Source organism: Zootoca vivipara, chromosome 10 (genome assembly GCF_963506605.1).
Source record: "Zootoca vivipara chromosome 10, rZooViv1.1, whole genome shotgun sequence".
Lineage (NCBI taxonomy): Eukaryota > Metazoa > Chordata > Lepidosauria > Squamata > Lacertidae > Zootoca > Zootoca vivipara.
The window spans coordinates 46,071,356-46,090,642 of NC_083285.1; the positions used below are offsets into that span (position 1 = coordinate 46,071,356).

Consider the following 19,287-nt stretch of genomic DNA (forward strand, 5'->3'; position numbering starts at 1 on the left):
TCGTGGGCACCCCCATATCCTATGGGAACAGATCCCAAAGTTTACCTCTGTCAGGTGTTGGCTCTCCCAATGTTGCCAAATGATAACTCCCAACGTCCCTGTCTACCACTGTCATTCTTGCCAGTGCTGATGGGAGTTGTGGTTCAACAACATCTGGAGGGCCAATGGTTCCCTGGACCTGCTGTATCCGTTTCTGCAAAAAAGGGGGGATTTATCCCAGCATCTCCTCTCTGCAACCATCAGCACGCTTCCTTCCTTGCCTCTACCACTGAATGACACATACGCACACACAAATGACTTTAAGTTAGTAACTGGCAATTAATTAATTACCGATGTGTCACTGCCGTGCACAAGAATCAGGTGGCATAAACATGCATTGGAACTAAAACTCAAGGGAAGGATTTTTATTTCCTGCAAACTCTTCGCTCCCGGAACTGTCTCAGCAGGCGACCTCAATGCAGGCCCACTTGACATCACCGTGCAATGTGTATCACTTCAGATTGTGGTATTAATTTCCTGGACTAAGCTTCTAGGCCTTGTGTGAACAGGATCTAGCAGAAACAAGCTGGGAAAGTGACCCTCTTGCATGTTTGCCGGGCAGCCCACCAAACACTCACACGCCCGCAACAAACACGACTATATTTTATTTATTAAGTTTCAATGCAGCTAAAAAGCTTTTGGTGTTCTAGCAAAACACCAATGCGACACTTTAATGGGAAAGCTGGAACAAAATAACAACAGCTCTTCTTATCAGCCTCTGTGCCATGAAGAGTTTCCATCCGCAAGACATAGATGGGGCCAGTCTCTGAAGGACCTTTGTGGTAGGGACAGGAAGCAAACAGCCCGAGGGGACTCACATAACTTTTGTGTCAGGTGTGGTGGGGAGAGCCAATCCGCTTCTGAAGCTCACGGAAGGAAGTGGCGTTCTACTTGATGCGATAGAGGACCTTGCGCTGCATGCGATGCTGGATCTCGCCACGGCGCATCATGAGTTGTAGCACTTTGTAGATGGCATGCTCAGGGTATTTCTGGGAAGGAGGTGAGAGAGTCTGTGAGGCCCACTGTCTATTTTATTTCACTAAATGCATATGCCGCTTAGTTGTTTCTTAAAAAAACTCACCACCTTCAAAGTGGTTTATGAAAAGGATAAAACAATGAAATTATAAATAATTTTTTAAAGAACTATTTAAAATCAATGGGTTTTTTTAATAAAAAAACTTGTCAATATTCTACATATCTGCATAGGCTTGTCTGTAGTGGGCACCAAAAAGCACACAGGGAAGGCACCTGTCTGATATCAACAGGCAGGGAGTTCCAAAGTGCAAGTGCTGCCACACTAAAATATCAAATTACAGTGGTACCTTGGTACTTGAACTGCTTGGCTCCCAAACAAATCGGCTCCCGAATGCTGCAAACCTAAAAGTAAGTGTTCCGGTTTGCGGACATTTTTTGGAAGCTGAACATCCAACGCGGCTTCTGCTTTTGAGTGCAGGAAGCTCCTATAGCCAATCGGAAGCTGCGCCTTGGTTTTCGAACTCCTGGATTGGATTAAGTTAGAGAACGAAGGTACCACTGTACTTACAAATGTGGCGAGAGTGAAAGCTGTGAGCACCAGTTCCATAGGTCAAAGTAGTCAGGTGGACATAGATGGAATGAGGAGATCTCACAGGTAGACCGGACCCAGGCTGAAAAACAATCGCTGAACTGGGGAGGGGGTGGGGATGTTGGGTGAGTTAAGAGGCCAGCTCCTGGCTAAATTGATTGTGCAGGGTGTCAAGATTAGTGTCTGCTCTAGCAGAGAAGCTTTGCTTCTGAGATGCAACAAAACACAGTGCAGGGTTTGAAGGGAAAAGTGGGGTGGGTGAGGCAGAGAAGGTCAAACGCTTCTTCTTCTTTTCATTTCCACTCTGTGCTGTTTATGTATTATGGGTCTATGGTCCTTGCCAGTGGGGTCGATCCAGCTCAAGTAACTTGAGAGAGCAGAGAAGGTTCAGAGCTGGATGTGGCAGTGGTAGGTGTGCAGGGTTGCATCCTCAGTGATGAGAAGCAGGGCTCCAGCGATAGCTCTACAGCCCTCTTGCACACAAAAGCCACATCCTCATGTGGGGACAGTCACGCCTTATTCCCCCTCTTCCTTCCTTCAAAAGAGCACAGAGCCCCTTCATGCGCTTCCTAGTTGGTCTCCTATGCAGGCAGCTTACAGGGCTAACCCTGCTTCACTTCAGCAGCAGAACTGCATCCCTCATGTGCCCTTCAGAGCATTATCCCCAACAGCTTGCCGAAGATGGCATGCTCAGAGCCAAATCAAAATGAGAGTGTGGCCAGCTGCTCAACCTCACCCCAGGGCTTGCTGTGGGTGAACAGCTCATGAGAAAGCTGCCCTACGCCCCCCATGGGTGCCACAGTAGCTTTTCCAGAACCTTTCCTTACTGGGCAATGATACATGGCACTGTGGCCTGAGCCTGCAAGTAGACGTCATGCAATCTGTTTAGGGGGTGCGGGAACTTTGGCTTCCAAAAGCAGAACTGTTGGCTTGTTCCCATGGAGATGAAGTGAACAGACCCCTCTTAACCTGCTTCAGAGATGACTTGCAGCGTCGGAAGCAAGGTGAGAACTTAAGAAAAACTTTCGTAACAGTCCTGTCCTCTTAGCGGCCAATCAGATTCCTCTGGGAATCTCATAAGCAGGGCAAGAGCGTAACAGGAGTGAGTGATGAAGAGCCCTCAACTACGTTAGGTGTGTTAAGTGCCTGGTGTTAACACACAAAAAAGGGAGTCAATTCTAGGCTTGGTTATAGTAAACCTCAAGCAGGTGGGGAGGTCAGGTAGAAAATCCTTGAGTGTGAAATGTTATTGTTTCAGAAAACACACACTTCAGATCTTTCAGCATCATGAAGAAACCGTGAAAGCAGCTAGGAAGTGTTTGTTTTTAAAATAAATATCCCCCAGTCTGTTGCTCTTCAATGAAGGTGGATAAGGAGATCAGGTGTGTGTACTTATTTCTATTTATAGAATATAAATATCCTTTCATAAAATACCAGGGCAGTTGTATAGCAATGTAAAATTTGCTGGTCTTTGACCGTATTAGTTTTACTTACTTACTAGCAATGTAAAACAATTAAGGGCAGTACAGTGGTACCTCAGGTTAAGAACTTAATTCGTTCTGGAAGTCTGTTCTTAACCTGAAACTGTTCTTAACCTGAGGTACCACCTTCGCTAATGGGGCCTCCTGCTGCCGCCGCACGATTTCTGTTCTCATCCTGAAGCAAAGTTCTTAACCCAAGGTACTATTTCTGGGTTAGCGGAGTCTGTAACCTGAAGCGTCTGTAACCCGAGGTACCACTGTACAAAAGTTTCTCTTCAATGGAAGTAGAAGTCCACAAGGGCTCTAGCTCAGGCCTGCGCAACTTGTAACCTCAACAAAGCCAAATTTCTGAAGTGCACACCAGGGATGGATAGCATCTCATGATACTGCAACCCTTGGTTTGTGTAAGCCTCTTAAAAAAATTTTTTACTGCCTTTGAAGGACCGCAAACAGAGACGGATTATCAGTGTTTGGCAGGTAGCGTGTAGGTCGCAAATTCTGCCAGCCTCTCCCAGGCTTGCCATGAATTGCCTGACCCACTGAACTCACTTGCTTCACGAAATCCTGGATGATGCTGTGTTCGGATACTTGGGAGCCAATGGCAAAGCGACGCTTGAGCTGCTTTTCAATGCGCGACAGCATCTCCTGGTCCTCCTGGGTAGTGAAACCCTCCACGCCTAGGGAAGAGATTTAAATGCAGTTCTCTTTACGAAAGCTTAAATGCAAAAATCTGTGGGCACCACCTAGTTAACACAGTACAATGGGGTGGGTGGACTAGGGGTATAGTGCATCTACATGCAAAACGTACCAGGTTCAATCCTCAGCATCTCCAAATAGGGCTGGGAATGTCCCCTGCTTTAAACCCTGCTGGCCTGTGGCCTCTGGAACGCCGTCCAGAAGGGAAAGTGGCCTGGCCTAAACCCACCTTGTAAATCAATGGCACAGGCTATTGACTGCCTTTTCCACTGGAAAGAGCACATTTTGTATCTTTCCAACAAGACTATGTATACCCAAACACTTCCAGAGGACACGGGTGTCGTGCAAGTGTGCTGCTGTTTTGTTGTCTCACCTGAGAGGCTGCCCGACATGGCAGCATCGAGCGTAGACACCTGGAAGAGCCGCAGGGCTTCCTCGACATCTGCGTCCGTGGCAAAAGGTTGGAGCTTCATCTTGCTGAGGGACTCTGCAATCCGCACAATGGCCTCCAGCTGCCTGCATGGCAGAAATGAAACATCATAAGCAGTCGTACCTTGGATCCTGAACACCTTGCGAGTTGAATGTTTTGGCTCCCGAATGCAGCAAACCCGGAAGTGAGTGGTTCCGGTTTGTGAACGTTCTTTGGAACCCGAACGTCCAACCTGACTTCTACGGCTTTCAAATGTTTTTGAAGTCAAACAGACATCCGGAATGGATTCCGTTTGACTTCCGAGGTACCACTGTATATATCTCGAAGGGGAAAGAAATGAAGGTTATCGCAGCAAGGGAACTGGAAACTTACGGAGGCAAAGCCTCAATCAAATGCCGGGAACAGAAGAAACACTTGCTAGAAATTGCAATTGTTAACAGAGGGTAGAAATTGCCCTTAAGTCTAGACACGTTGCATTTCAACACAGAATGCACATCTATAAGTAGGAAAATAAAGCAGCTATATGACAAGGAAGAAGGGACCCAAACCTATGCTTGCCATTGAGATACAGATTTCTATGTGCAGGGATTGATTGATTGATTGAAGAGGATCTGCATTCCAGCTGGTCAAGAGATTATGGGAGCAGTTAACGCAGCAATGTATTCCTGTGCCAAGAACATTGTCATGAAACACTTTCTACACTTGAGGTGCAACATTACCATCTCAGCAAAAACTAGGCCAGGCAGAGAACAAAGCCTCACATAGCCAAGTCTCCCTTCTCATCGGCACGCAGTCCTATTTCATGGCCCAGGCCAAGCCCAACCACAGGCAAGATTCCTTGAAGAGAACCTTCATACAGCATCTGTGCCCCCCACTCGATCCAAGCAGCCAGCAGAAGGATACACATCCGTCATCCAACGCAATTTCCCTGAGAAAGATCTGACCGTCTTGCCTCAACAGTGCATCTGTCTTGGCCTCACGCAAGGGAGCCTGCCAAGAACAAGAGGCCTCCTAGGCCATCCTCTTAGGCACCATCCTTTCATTCCTTCCCATCCCTCACAGACACCTGCTGCCACCTCACCTGACTGTAATGGGAATGCTGGATCGACGGTCGGTTTCCCTCTCGTGCTGGCGGGCTCCGCTGCGCATGAGGATGTAGCGGTTCTTCAGCTTCTCTGCGGCCTCTGCAGAAAGACGAGGGCCGCACTTCCTGCAGAGGACATTGCAGGGCTTAATAAATCAGAGGGCGCACCAAACCCACACAATTCTACCAGAGGCTTCCCTACCAACTGGCTCTGCCACAGATTTTCCCCAGTCTCACCCATCTGGAAGAGTCTCCGTCCCATTCAAACCCCAAGCTAGAAACAGCTTTATATTTTTGAGAGCAGATTTTTGGAGATCTAATCCAGCTTTTCCCCCACAGCATCTCCAATGACTCAGCACTGTCATTAAACTCGGAAGCACTACCCAAAACTGCTAAGCGGAACCCAAATTCCAGAAACTGAAGTTTGAATGGCAAGTTATCAAGGTTATACTGGAGCAATATGCCTTCACATAGTTGTAGAAGACTTGGCCTTGTGGTTTGTGGGATATGGCCCTTGACACCAGAATGCAATGTGATGAGGAATGCCAGTGAAAATGTTGGGAGGGTTAGGAATGGGGGGCAGTGGTGGTGTCAATATTTGTTCACTGGCACCCCTCCGTTTGCTTTAGAGCAACAAAAGAATTCACTCTGAGCTTTCAAAAGCTAAGGTGGACAAGGCTTTTTAGCATTGTGACATTCACAGCTATTCAGGCTGCTTTTAGTTAAAGAAGGTATGGAGAGCAGGAAAGGGGCACATTACAACTAGCTAGGTCTCAGCCCACTATACTGTACAGCTTGTTTAGAAGCGCTTGCCATCCTTCCCAGGTGACGGTGCTACAATTTCTCAATTGACTCACGCTCGGCAGTAGGCGATCAGCTTCTTCAGTTTGTTCAGCTCAATCTCCCCCTCCACAGCTTGGGTCTGGGTCAGAGCACTCACATGCAGAGCCATCACGTGCTTGGCCAGTATCTGTGGATACACCACAGAGCAGGAGGGGTTGGAAGCACGAAGCACACCAAACAGGAGTCTTTTAAACATGCAGGAAACATATGGCCAGCAAAGAATTCATTTAAACAAGTGCAGGCTAGGCTCTAACTCCTTGCCTTAGTTCTCAGTTATTATCTATCCTTTAGGAAGCAGTCTCAGTTTACAGCGTGCTCTGCAGCCTTGCAAATAAAATCATCTTGTGCAGGCAGACGGCACAATATTCCCATGCCAGAGGCTGCGAGGTTGTGTGGCCTCATCGAGCAGCAAAGCATTATGGGGCAGATATGGGACTTGGAGCACAAGATTTGTTCAGATTGGCCTTTGGATTTCAGCTTCCCAGCCTGCAGAAATGCTGAATCCTATCAAGGATGTTATGCTACCTAGGAGGGCAAGCCGAACAGAAAACATAGACTGTTGGGGTCAAGGGCCTATCCTATCCTCCAGAAGTGCTCTGCCATGACAAATGCATGAAAAGCAGGGTCATGTCTGAAGACACAGTCCCTCTTCTGCTATTACGAGGTAGTTGGTTTCCCCGGCAGGCAGCCCTGCAGTGCCTTCCCCTGTACACAAAGCTACCCAGCCCACCTACCATATCTCTTTCCTCATTGTGCTCATCCTTGACAATGAAGATCATGTCAAATCGGGAAAGGATGGTGGGCATGAAATCTATGTTCTCTTCGCCTTTAGTTTCGTCCCAGCGACCAAAGACAGAGTTGGCAGCTGCCAACACGGAGCAGCGTGAGTTTAGGGTGGTCGTGATACCGGCCTGTGTGAGCGCACCAAGGCGAAAAGGAAAAAAGTCACGTCAGCGGGAATCCGAAGCATGTCAGTAAATAATGCAAAATCAACGGGCACGTAAACCCACGTGCAAGTACTGAACGCAGACCAGGCCCATAGGGTGAAGGTTAATCCTTGAAACTCATCAGCTCTTTTTCTTTTGCATGCCAGTGAGAAGAAATTAGCCCCGCTTCATTGGGTCCTTACCATTTAAAAGCCAAATCAGAGATCCAAGTTAAGACTCACAGGCTGAAGATACTTAAAGCAAGCAGGTGGGACGCCATGCCTAAAAGGTCGCTGCTGCCTTGGCAACGGAGCTCACCTTGGCAATGGAGATGGTTTGCTGCTCCATCGCTTCATGGATAGCCACTCTGTCATCCTCACGCATCTATAGAAACAAAAAAAGAGGGGGGGGGGGAGAGGAGAAACAGAATCCAGAAAAATTATAGAGTCAGGTTTCTCATAGGAATGGAAGAGAGCATCAAACAGTCTACACCAGGCATGGCCAAACTTCACCCTCCGGCTGTTTTGGGACTACAATTCCCATCATCCCTGACCACTGGTTCTGTTAGCTAGGAATGGTGGGAGTTGGTAGTCCCAAAACAGGTGGAGGGCTGAGTTTGGCCATGCCTGGTCTATACTATTTCCTGCTCTTGCAACTGACGCAAGATGCTACCCCATCTCCCCCTCCTTGAGGGCTGCACTACAATATTTTTATTTATCCATTAACCAGTGGCTAGAGGCAAACTACCGACTTTTAAACTTCAGAATGTAAACCTTTCATGCAACAAATGAATCTAGACGGCATATGATCAACATTTTGAAAAACTTTTACCTCAGGATTGTAACCATTTGCCCACAGCCCTAATGGTGTGTTTTTTTAAAGGGCTAGTTGGCCTCCTAGCATCTGCTTATATTATGCATTACTTAATATATATTAATACACTGTCCTGCCCTCATTTTTTGTGGCATCCCCAAAGCTAACTGGTTGCCGGTGTTAAAGATTCATTCCCCATGTCTGCTGTCATGGGATTGCTGTTTATCACAAGATGGTGTATGTTTTCATTCCACAGTGGGAAGTGACGAAGACAGGATTTTTGTGTTACTGTGTTTCCTGAAGTGAGACTATTGTCCTTTGTTCTTTCTCTTTGCTGTCTGATGCTAGAGAGAGGAAGCCATGTTGCAGTGCTCCGTGTGTGTTTATATGTAAATAAAAGTAGATTGGCCAAAATGCTGAGTTGCTGAGGTCTGTTATGCAACTGCGCAAATTCTGCGGATCCCTAAGTGTGTTAATGCTTCTTGGCATTAGTCGCTGTGATGTTGGGGCTGAAGAAAGCTTTTGAAGCTCCCGAACGATTGACCAGGAGGGAGGAAACATGCCAGTCGGGCATGTGTCTCTTCCAGGGTCCTACTCATGTGTAAGAGATCCTAACAGCCGGTTGCTTTGGACTAAAACTCCCATCAGCCCCAGCCAACACGTTCAATGACCAGAGATGATGGGAGATGTGATCCGCAGCATCTGGAAGGCTCTATGTTGGAGAAAGCTGCTGTGCTAGGAGACCTGCTTCAACCATTGAACATATGGTAACGCAGAATTTTGCTGGCGCACTCCCTTCGCACCTTGTCAAACTCATCAATGCAAACCACTCCCCCATCAGCCAGCACCATGGCTCCTCCTTCCATGAAGAAACTCCGTGAAGATGGGTCTCTGATCACCGAAGCTGTCAGGCCAGCTGCACTGCTGCCTTTCCCAGAGGTGTACACCTGAGAGAGAAACCGAGAGAGAGAGAGAGAGAGAGAGAGAGAGAGAGAGAGAGAGAGAGAGAGAGAGAAATGCATGGCATGTCAGATGCATACACTCTTCAGCCCAGTCAGTTTATGGAAAATCTGGTGTAACCCAATACAGTGATGCCTTGCAAGACAAAATTAATTCGTTCCGCGAGTCGTTTTGTATTGCGAAAATTTTGTCTTGCGGTTTTCAAATTTAAACAAAGCAAAGCAAAAATAAAATGCAAACAATTTCGTCTTGCGAAGCACAGCCATAGAAAAATTAGTCTTGCAAGTCAACAAAAAGATTGACAAACGCTTTCATCTTGCGAGTTTTTCGTTGTGCAAGGCATTCGTCTTGCGAGGTACCACTGTAATGTGGGAAACATACATCTCAAAGGGGGACATCATCCTGAGTCAAAACCCTATCATGGAGATGGGCCTTCTGTGTACACCCCACTCCGAATCTTGGCAGGAACTGCAAGGAAAGCCCCCACCCCCCAACAAAATTTCTGAATTGTCTATTATGGGGTCAGGAAGGATCTCCTGTAGATATTTGAGCTCTGGGCCATACAAGGCATTATAATCAAGCCCAGGAGCATACAGGCAGCTGGTGTAGAACTATTAAGATAGGTGGTCCATGATCCCATATAACTTCTCCAGTTAATAAACCTGGCAGCCATATTCTGCACTTGCTATAGCTTCTGTTTTCAAGGGCAGCCTGCAAAGAGTGTATTGCAACAAGCCAAACGAGGTCCCTAGAGCAGAGATTACTGACAGCAGTAACCCATGCCCATCAAAGATCAGTTTGAATGCATTTTTGATATATCCATAGGTTATATTCGTGTGAATTCAGTTGGGTATTTCTGATGCATTGTGTGGCTATTTCTTTGTGGTGCAATAAAACAGTACGGATTTTTCTATTTTTAATCCCAAAGTGGCAATATGCAACTGTGCCTCAGGACACTTACCCCAATGGGTGAACATCTTTCTACAAACTTCAGCAGCTGGGACTTGGCTGTGCCTGGGTCTCCCAACATGAGCAGATTAATATCCCCTCTGCGGGTCAACCCATCTGGAAGCCTGTAGAGTAAAGCCAGAGAGAGGAGGAGAGAAGGTGAGCTCATTTCTTAGTAGCCCCATTTTGGCTCCACCTGTCAGCACTCACCACCCGAATTTGCTATTAGGAGCAGAGTTGATGTATTTCGAACCAGCCTGTCGAAAAGCAGCTACCAAGAGCTTCAAGGCCATTGGGAAGGAAGGGTACCTTCTTCCATTCCACCTTACCAAGTTATTGGCATTAAATTAGCCACAGATGCTCGTGCTATCATTTGATTGGCTTGTTAATGCATTATGTTCCAAGTTAGTGAGTGGAAGTTTTCAGTAGTGAGCCAGGAACTGCCCAGGTCAACTAGTGACACCCTCAGTGAAGAAGGAATGTGGCCAACATGGCCTTCATTTCATTTTAATATACTTCTGGTATCTCTCGACTCTACTCGACGGGAATAGTCATGACACACACTGGACACAAATGCAACTGTTAAATGGGCTGCTCTCCTTCAACATGGAAGGACACTTTCTTCTAACTGTATTCCTGTTCTGTTCTTCCTTCATGCCAATTGCCAATACCTCTTCCGAGAGCCTCCAAAAAGCATGCAGGCAATAGCCTTCTTGATATCAGCACTTCCATAGATGGAGGGAGCAATACTCTTGGCAATTGTCTCGTAAATATTGGGCATGGAAGCGAGTCGTCGGAAGTCCTCTTCTTCCTGAGGAGTCACAGAACTACTGGCACTACGTCCTAGAGGAGAGAATACAGAAACACTCAGGACACTCAATTTTAATCATTTTAAGCATTCACTGCAATGTCACAGTAGCCCCCATTTTTTTTATATTTCCCCCATCCCAAAAATTACCATTTCTTTCTGTACACTTAGAAGAACTTCATCCCTATTTCAGAAAGGAGAATACAGACGGAGAAGGTTTATTTATTTAACAACATTTGTATACGGCTTAGTTGTAAATAAAACCCCTAAGTGGTTTACAAAGTATCTAAAATACACATTTAAAATGGAAGTCAAAGACTAAAATGAAGGGTTTTTTTATTTAAAAAATCAAATTATAAATAAAATCCACAGTTAAATATATACATTGCAAGCAAAATGTAGATTAAAATACATGGTAACTTCACGTTTGATTAGGCTTGCCTAATCAAAAAAAGATTTTAGCAGGACCCAGAAAGAGAACTGCAAAGATACCTACTTAATGTCAATCAGCAGGGAGTTCCAGAAGTGCAGGAGTTGCCACACTAAAAGGCAGATTCCTTACAAGTGCAGAATGAACATGATGTGGCACTTTTAAAAGTGCCAGTTACACAGATGGATGTGTTTGATTATTCATGTCTGCTCCTGTTTATTCTACAAAGTTATTTGCATTCAGTACCCCCAGAGAGTGAATTTACAAATCAAATCGATAGCACTTCTATGTGCCACATTGACAAATTAGCACAGTGGGCCAGAGTTTGAGTAGTGAGACAGGAATTTCCTGGATTAACGTGAGGTTAAGTTGCCTCTCAGCCACAACACCAAAGGACTGCCCTTCAAATCAAAGCATTCCTGAGCAGGTGGTTCAAGTTTACATGAACGAAAAATAGGCAGGGCAGTATTAAGAACCAGAAACAAAGGAGCAGAGTTTTCCAAAAGCAGCGTTACCTGAGCCTTCCGTGTCCACTTGGATTCCCACCACACGGATGTAAGAGCTTCGTATGCCCACGCCAACATTGTCCCGGCCCTTGTTCTTTGTGAGGCCAGACTTCTTGATGGAGTAGATGCCCATGATGGTCACTCTGTTCCCAGGGACAACCTTGTCACATAAATACCTGGGGGAAAAACAAATTATTAGCATAAGCAAAGAGAGAAAGCAAAGTGGAACTATAAGATTGCTTTTTGTTTCCTCTTGAATGACAAAAAGAATTACCAAGTAGGCATGCCTCAAATATTGCAGAGTTGGCCCAGGAGACAAACTTTTGCCATTTTATTTACTATCAGGTATTTTTATCTTGCTTTTCCATTGTACATCTCTATCTTTAGAATGCTCACAGTGGTTAACAACGTGCCAAGAATGTTGTAATTGTTTTCAACACATGCACATAAGCAAGATGGCAATCGCTGTGTTCCTGCGTCATTCAGCCGGTGGGTAGTTGACCCGGTGTACCAGCTGGGAATTGGACTAGAAAATAAGTCTTTGGGTTCCTTCCAAATTTGCTAAATAGCTTTATAGTGCAGTCTTATTTCATGCCTACTCAGAAGTAAAACCCAGCGAGTTGACTGGAACTTACTCCCAGATAAGTGTGCGTAGGATTGCAGTTTTAAATCAATATCAACAGGGCCATTCCTGTGGCCCACCTACATTCTCATGTCTTCAGGAATCACCATTATCTAACAACCCATACCCCGAAAGTACACAGAAGGTGTCAAGGCACTGGTATCTTCTTCTATCCAATTTTGTAGAGCCAGAGGACACTGCAACAGACTCAGATGTTCAATGTAGCCATTCTTATGACAGGTTCAGCATAGGCAGCTGTCTTACATCAGCATCAGAACATTTGGTCCACCTAGATTACTGCCTACACCAGGGATTAGGAACCTGCGACCCCACTAGATACTGTTTATTTAATATTTCTAGAAGTATTTTTAGACCATCCCTCATATAAATATCAGGATAAAAAAATTCCTTCCAGTAGCACCTTAGAAACCAACTAAGTTTGTCATTGGTATTAGCGTTCGTGTGCATGCACACTTCTTCAGATACACTGTGTATCTGAAGAAGTGTGCATGCACACGAAAGCTCACACCAATGACAAACTTAGTTGGTCTCTAAGGTGCTACTGGAAGGATTTTTTTAAATTTTGTTTCGACTACGGCAGACCAACACAGCACAGCAAAAAAAATTTTTAAAGCATCATACACCATAAAACCATGCAGAATTATCATAAAAATGACTGGCTCATCTTTTGATACAAACTCTCATCAGTCCCAGCCAGCCAGCATGGGAACCAGTGGGGGTTGTTGGGAGTTGTAGTCCAACATCTGGATGGCCAGAGCTTAGCCGTCCCTGGTCTACACTGATTGCCATCAGCTCTCCAGGCTTTCGGACAGGGCTCTTTCCCCATCACCTGCTATCTGAACTTTTTACCTGGAGGTGCCTAGGGGGTTGAACCTGAGAACTCTTGATTTCAAAGCGTTTGTTCTACCACCGATAAATAAACCCCTCTTCCTAACAACTAAGTTCCCTGTCTAAATCAGCTGATGGGAGTCGTCACCTGTCGCAGTAGAGCTGCATGTGCCTGGGCATCTCCCCATGGGGGACAGCATCTGGCGACTCCTGGAGCTTCAGGGTCTGGAAATCCACACATTTGCACTTGTCCGGAACAATGAAGTATGGGTCCAAAGGGCACTTTGTTAGGCCTGTCTGTTCCCTGAAAAGGGGAGGGGGGCAAGAGAGAGAAGAAAATGGGTGCAGGGAAGATGGGAGCAGATTGTACATTAGAGTTTTTATTTATACTTTTCAAATTTATACATTTTATTAATTCTACAATCATTTTAACATTTCAAAGTTTTGTCTTCCTTCCCCCTTTTCCTGCGGTTCCTTAAATTAATTTTTTTAAATATCTTCTGCATATCCAGATTCATTTAATTCGCTCATTTGATTATCTACTTTAAATATAAACTCTTATGAAACCGCAGGTTATTACACAATCCTGCCAATGTTTTTATCTGTTCGCAATTCATCTGTAAATATTCAATAATTATCTTGATTTCTTATTCTTCCAGTTCTGCATATTCCATAAGTTTTTGTATCCATTCTTCCTTTGCTGATTCCATTAGAAGGTGTTCCATGGTGTGCTTTTATAATCTTTGTCTAAGTCATCGTCCAAGACACCTAGTCTGGCAAGTCATGAAAATCCCTGTTTTGCAGATTAAGGAAATGGAACCAAGAGACACCAAACTTGCCCCAAGATTACCTACTGTGCCCAAGGAAGGTTGCTGAACCCACAGACCATAGCTTCATGTGGGGACCATATATTCACCTGACCCCTACTCACAAAAGTGTTAAGGGAAAGCCTTCAGAGGACATACTAAAGATATAGGGTTGTTTTACCTGTGCACTGCTGGGAGAAAAGTAAAAGTAAACCAAAGTCTATAGAAGTCAGCTAAAGCAAGCATGGAGAACCTTTGCAGATGTTGCTGAACCAGAATGCCCATCACCTCTCACCATCGGTTGTGCTTGTTGAGGGTTTATAAGAATTGCAGTTCAGCAATATCTGGATGGCCAAAGATTCCCCACACCTGAGCTAAAGTAAAAAGGATTTGATTGACCCAACACACTACTTGCTCTTCTGCGGTGGTACAATTAGGTTAGTTTTAGGCTCTGGGCTCAGCAGCCTGATATTACCAACTGATGCGGGTGGGTGCTGTGCATCTTTCCATCAGCTTTCCATCATCTTTTCCATCAGCCAGTCCTTCTTGATCTAGAGGCCCTGGACTTCTGCCCCAAAGTCACCCACAGCCCCCAAGTGAGCCAATTGCTCTTGATTAAAAGCTGCTGATCTGTTTAATTCTTAGGTCCTTTCTGAGAACACGGGACAATTGCATTTCCCATGAAGGAGGTATCAAAAATCTTAGGAGGAGGGCAGGAAACCTTAAGCAAAACTAAGGTTGCAGTCTTACGGTTGCCTGCTTGAGAACAAGATCCATTTAACTTAGTGTGATCAACGTCTGAGCAAACACACATAAGACTCTGCCATAAAACAAATGACAGGGGCTGCAATCCAAACCTCGCCGGGGCATGCATGTATTGAGTGAAGGCATCCCTTTGCTTGCATCTCCTGGCTCAGCCCAATGCCTAACAGTATCCCGACCAGCAAACCCTCAAAGCGGGGCACTCTGGGGCTGGGCCAGACTGAGATCCACTAGATCCTGAGCTACTCTCACAGCTGATCTGCCTGGTCCCCCCCCCCCTCCCTTTCATTTGCTGTGGGTGGCCTGGTTGTGATTCTGCAGAGCCTTGGTGGTGCAAAGTTTAGATTGCTCTGTAAGACTCCAGAAACTCGTACCTGGTTTCTTGGCAGTAAGGTCCACTAAATTCCAGTGTCCTGAGAGCAAGCTCTAAATAATGCAATCGTATACATGTGGCTGGGCATGCACAGGGCTGCACTGCAGAAGGATTTTGCACGTGAGATGGGGCAGACACACAAGAGAAGAGGTGCACTGGGAAAGGGACTTTCAGCCTTACGTGCTGCATTTCCGAGGAAGAGCGTATCCTTCCAGGCCAGGGCGCAAGGCAATGTTGGGGATGATGTTTCGGCATGTGCGACACTGGATGGTGATCCTGGTGGCTTTGGCTCTCACAGCAGTTGCAGCGATGATGATTCCTGGGATCTTCACCAGATGAGACATCTGCTCCGACTGCAAAGCAAGCAGGAGGGAAACACAGCTGTGAACAAGCTCCAAAGGAAACAGCTGCAAATTGCACTCCAAAGTGTTCAGAGCCAAATGCAGTAAATCCACAAATTACAATTTCTCTTCCCCCTGTACCTAACAAAATCAGTTTTAAAAAAACTCAAAGTGCTCCAGTTTCTAAATGCAGGTAGGTAAATGGGGAAATAAAGCCAAGAATGCAAATCAAAACATTTAATGAATGTACACAACATGCCTAACGTACTCGACTACAGAATATGGTTTTTATATGATTTTATTTTCAAAGCTGAGAATTGTGGAAGATTTGGACATAGGCACGAAAATTTCCAGGGGCAGCTTCCTATGTGAACTTAAAAGATTACTCTCTCCCTGCCCACAGGGAACCATCAGACTTCCTGGGTCAAACAAATGAGAGATGACTACCATCATTGTGTTTACAAGGCTTATGGATACAGAGGGGATCCACATTGGTTTTGGCTTTTGCAAAACTACTGCTTGTCACCCACTTTTACTGACTCACTATAAGGCATCGAGCAAGACCATGTGTTTTTTTCTTCAAAGGGTTTCTCCACATTTAAATGCTCTACTGTAGCTTCTCCTCTTCAGTCTATCATAGTGAATCCATCCAGCTCACCTTGAGACTGCGGATATTGGCTGGATTGGCATCCGACCTCAGCATGACTTGAATGTCTTGAAGAGTCTCCTCTCCCGTTGGACGAGGGCGTGTTATTTCATCAGCCACCTCCTTTGCCGCTTCCTCTAGCTGAGAAAAAGAATGGTGCTGCTGAGAACATCAGAAGCCAATGTCTATCACTCCCTTTGTTAGCAAGCTCAAGTGGTAAGTGTCAACAGAAATGAAGCCACTAAGAAATATGAGGGAGGTATCAGCATGCTTGGGTGAACCCAAAGGTAAGCAGAAGTACATTGGGCAGGGGCAAAAAGCCCAAGACTACCAAAGGAGAATTGAGCATACTAAGCGATGGTTGACTGACAAAAAATAAAGGAGGGGGCAATGGAACAGAGGAGGGCATAACTGGCCAGCAATGTTTTGTTTCAGGTCCCCCTTGGGGACAGCCAGAATGGTGGAGTGGTTAGACTAGGACAGGGGTCCCCAAACTAAGGCCCGGGGACCAGATGGAGCCCAATCGCCTTCTAAATCCGGCCCACGGACAGTCCAGGAATCAGCATGTTTTTACATGGGTAGAATGTGTCCTTTTATTTAAAATGCATCTCTGGGTTATTTGTGGGGCATAGGAATTTGTTCATATTTTTTTTCAAAATATAGTCCGGCCCCCCACAAGGTCTGAGGGACAGTGGACCGGCCCCCTGCTGAAAAAGTTTGCTGACACCTGGACTAGGACCTGTGAGACCAGGGTTCAAATCTCTACTTGGCCATGAGACTCATTGGGTGACCTCAGGTCAGTGACCAACTCTCAGTCTAACCAACCTCACAGGGCTGTTGTGAGGATAATATGGAGAAGGGCAGGGGAGACTAAAGCATGCCACCTTGATCTCCTTGGAGGAAAGGTGGGATATAATATGTAGTAACAAAAATAATAAATCAATGCTGCCCATGTTCATCTGAATGCAACCTACTATTTCTGTCTCCCAGCCATCTCACCCTTGCCTCATACATACCAGCTGCAGGTGCTCAGCAGGTTGCTTGAACAGGTAGTCTGCCAGGTCCTCATCAAAGCTTGCCAAGTCCTCCATCTCCACCTCAATCCAGTACTCCCCCAGGTTGTAATGTCGCTTAAGCTCATCTCTTAATACGGTGGATGGGTGGGGGGGGAGAGAAAAATGTTTTCGTTTGGCAGGACTTAAAAGTGACAAGCTCACACCCTAGTACACACTAACATTCTACTGTGCTCATGCTCCTTTGCTTTTGTTATTTAATCTTATTTTTTTTCCCTGGTTGGGAGCTGCCTTGAGAACTTTGCAAAGGGGTAGTAGCCATGTTAGCCTCTTGCAGCGAAAACAATCCAAGAGTATTGTGACAATTTGTCAGCTGGCTCATGCCACCCTAATTTTTGTTAGTCATTAAGGTGCCACAAGACCCTGTTCTCGAAGCTACGAACATGAGTTTGACCAAACTGCGGGAGGCAGTGCAGGACAGGAGTGCCTGGCGTGCTATGGTCCATGGGGTCACGAAGAGTTGGACACGACTAAACAACAAAGACCCTGAGAACTTTGCCACAGGACAGCCTATAAATACAGTAAACAGAGCCATACTAATCCAAACCAATAATACTGTATATTAAAAGCACAATACATTAAAAGCACAATACTACACTTATATACTCAGGAGTTAAGTCCTACTAAGTTCAATGGGGGTTTACTCCTAGATAAGTAGATACTGTGCAGCATTTTAGCCTTCAAGTTAAACAAAAAAAGGAAGAAGGTACCTGTATTTGAAGGTGAACCCAGTCCGGTCTGTTCCAACCCGATACTGTCTTAAAAACTCTTTGAAACGTTTCTGCAGCTGGGACTTTCGGACTTGCCCCTCATCAGCTACTGGCTCCCCACCGAAGCTGTCACTGTAGAAGATGCCAGGGTCATCAAAACCAGACATGACGATTCCCTGTACAGAAAAAGGAAGGAGCTGTAAAAGAGCAAAAAAAAGGGAAATGAGACCAGGCACGGGTTGGCCTCTAAGACCTAAACCAAACCATAGTAGAGTGCCCAGAAAGATAAAAAGTGCATCTGAGCATGTACAAAGCCAATGTGCAACAGTCAGTTGCACTTTTACTTTTTTGCGTGTTCTTTCAAAAAGTTTGATTCTGACATTGCCAGGCCATCAATAGGACAAGAGGTCCCGGATATGGAGACAATACGGTTAGGGAGCGAGGGGCCACTTCCCCGGCCTTCCATCCGACATCCCAGTGGTAAAAACCTACTTACTTCCCCCCCCCCCCAACAAGCCCTCCCGGGCTGGCAAACCCCGAAGGCACCCACCTGCTTCCCCAGCCACAAACTTGATTCCCGGGAAAAACAAACTTCCGCCCCCTCGGCGCGAAGAGAACGGCAGACGTTTTCGCGGCAAAAAAAAGTAACCCGCCTATTGTCACACACCGCTCGCTCCCATTGGACTAAATGACCTAAGAGCTTCGTGATTGGTTTCAGGCGCAAGCAGCGTAACCCCGCCTTCTCCGTCGCGAGGAAGCGACGACGGTAGGCGTCGAAGCCGATTGGAGGAGGGAGAAATGAGACCACGCCTGATTTTTTTCTTTAATGAAATGACTAAGCCGCCGTTGGAGAAGGTTTTGGCGCCCAAAGCCTTGAACGGAGCGGAAAAGATGCAGAAGGCGGAAAGGCTTAAGATGGCGGCTGCCAGTACGGCGGCGTGGAGAGGTGTGGGCTGGTCGGTGTCCTGTTGTTGTCCCCACCACCACGACCCCTTCGTATGCATTGAAGGTCCCCAGGCACCCCACGCTCACCCACAACATTGACCCAGCGGCTTCTTTTGATTGTAAAAAACTGTATGGGAAATCAGAAGTCTACATACAGCAACAGTGTTTGGTGTTGCGTAGGCTCCTATGATGTAAGTAATGGTCCCCGCTTGCCAGCCTGCTCCCTAAAATATCACTGGTTTGCTCATTTCTATATATAGGGCACCTACATTCTGCATGGACTGGTTGCATGGCAACATGTGCAAATGGCTTTAGATACCTATTAGGTCCATAAATTACCATATAGCATATATTCAACACACACAAAAGCGACAATTTGTTGTTGACAAAGGACAACTGGACATATAAAGGGCCCATTACCTTCAGTAGCTTAGGGCCTCATCAAACCTAAATCCGGTCCTGGTCGCCGCCACCACCACACGACCCCTTCGTATACATGGAAGGTCCCCTGGCACCCCACGCTCACCCACAACGTTGACACAGCAGCTTCTTTTGATTGTAAAAAACTGCATGGGAAATCAGAAGTCTAAATAGGTGGCACTTAACCCCTCCATAGAGGAAATTGCATAGTG

At 46.0% G+C, this 19,287-nt stretch overlaps 1 protein-coding gene across 2 annotated transcripts; it reads right to left on the reverse strand.

Annotated features, from left to right (window-relative positions):
• Window positions 1-559: 559 nt before the first annotated feature.
• Window positions 560-18,324, reverse strand: MCM5 (minichromosome maintenance complex component 5). 2 transcript variants are annotated; one of them, XM_035128483.2, is made up of 17 exons: window positions 18,261-18,324; window positions 17,711-17,886; window positions 16,944-17,070; window positions 15,940-16,068; window positions 15,121-15,293; window positions 13,148-13,303; window positions 11,538-11,704; window positions 10,456-10,627; window positions 9,798-9,909; window positions 8,680-8,823; window positions 7,382-7,447; window positions 6,872-7,048; window positions 6,152-6,264; window positions 5,292-5,420; window positions 4,154-4,296; window positions 3,634-3,761; window positions 560-1,028 (listed from the first exon to the last, which is right to left on the reverse strand). In XM_035128483.2, the coding sequence occupies exons 2-17, from the start codon at window positions 17,875-17,877 to the stop codon at window positions 927-929; spliced, it is 2,205 nt and encodes a 734-aa protein (XP_034984374.1). In that variant the 5' UTR covers window positions 17,878-17,886; window positions 18,261-18,324; the 3' UTR covers window positions 560-926. The 2 variants fall into 2 exon arrangements, with proteins under 2 accessions (XP_034984374.1, XP_034984373.1); XM_035128482.2 differs by having other exon boundaries at window positions 17,711-17,907.
• Window positions 18,325-19,287: the final 963 nt, after the last annotated feature.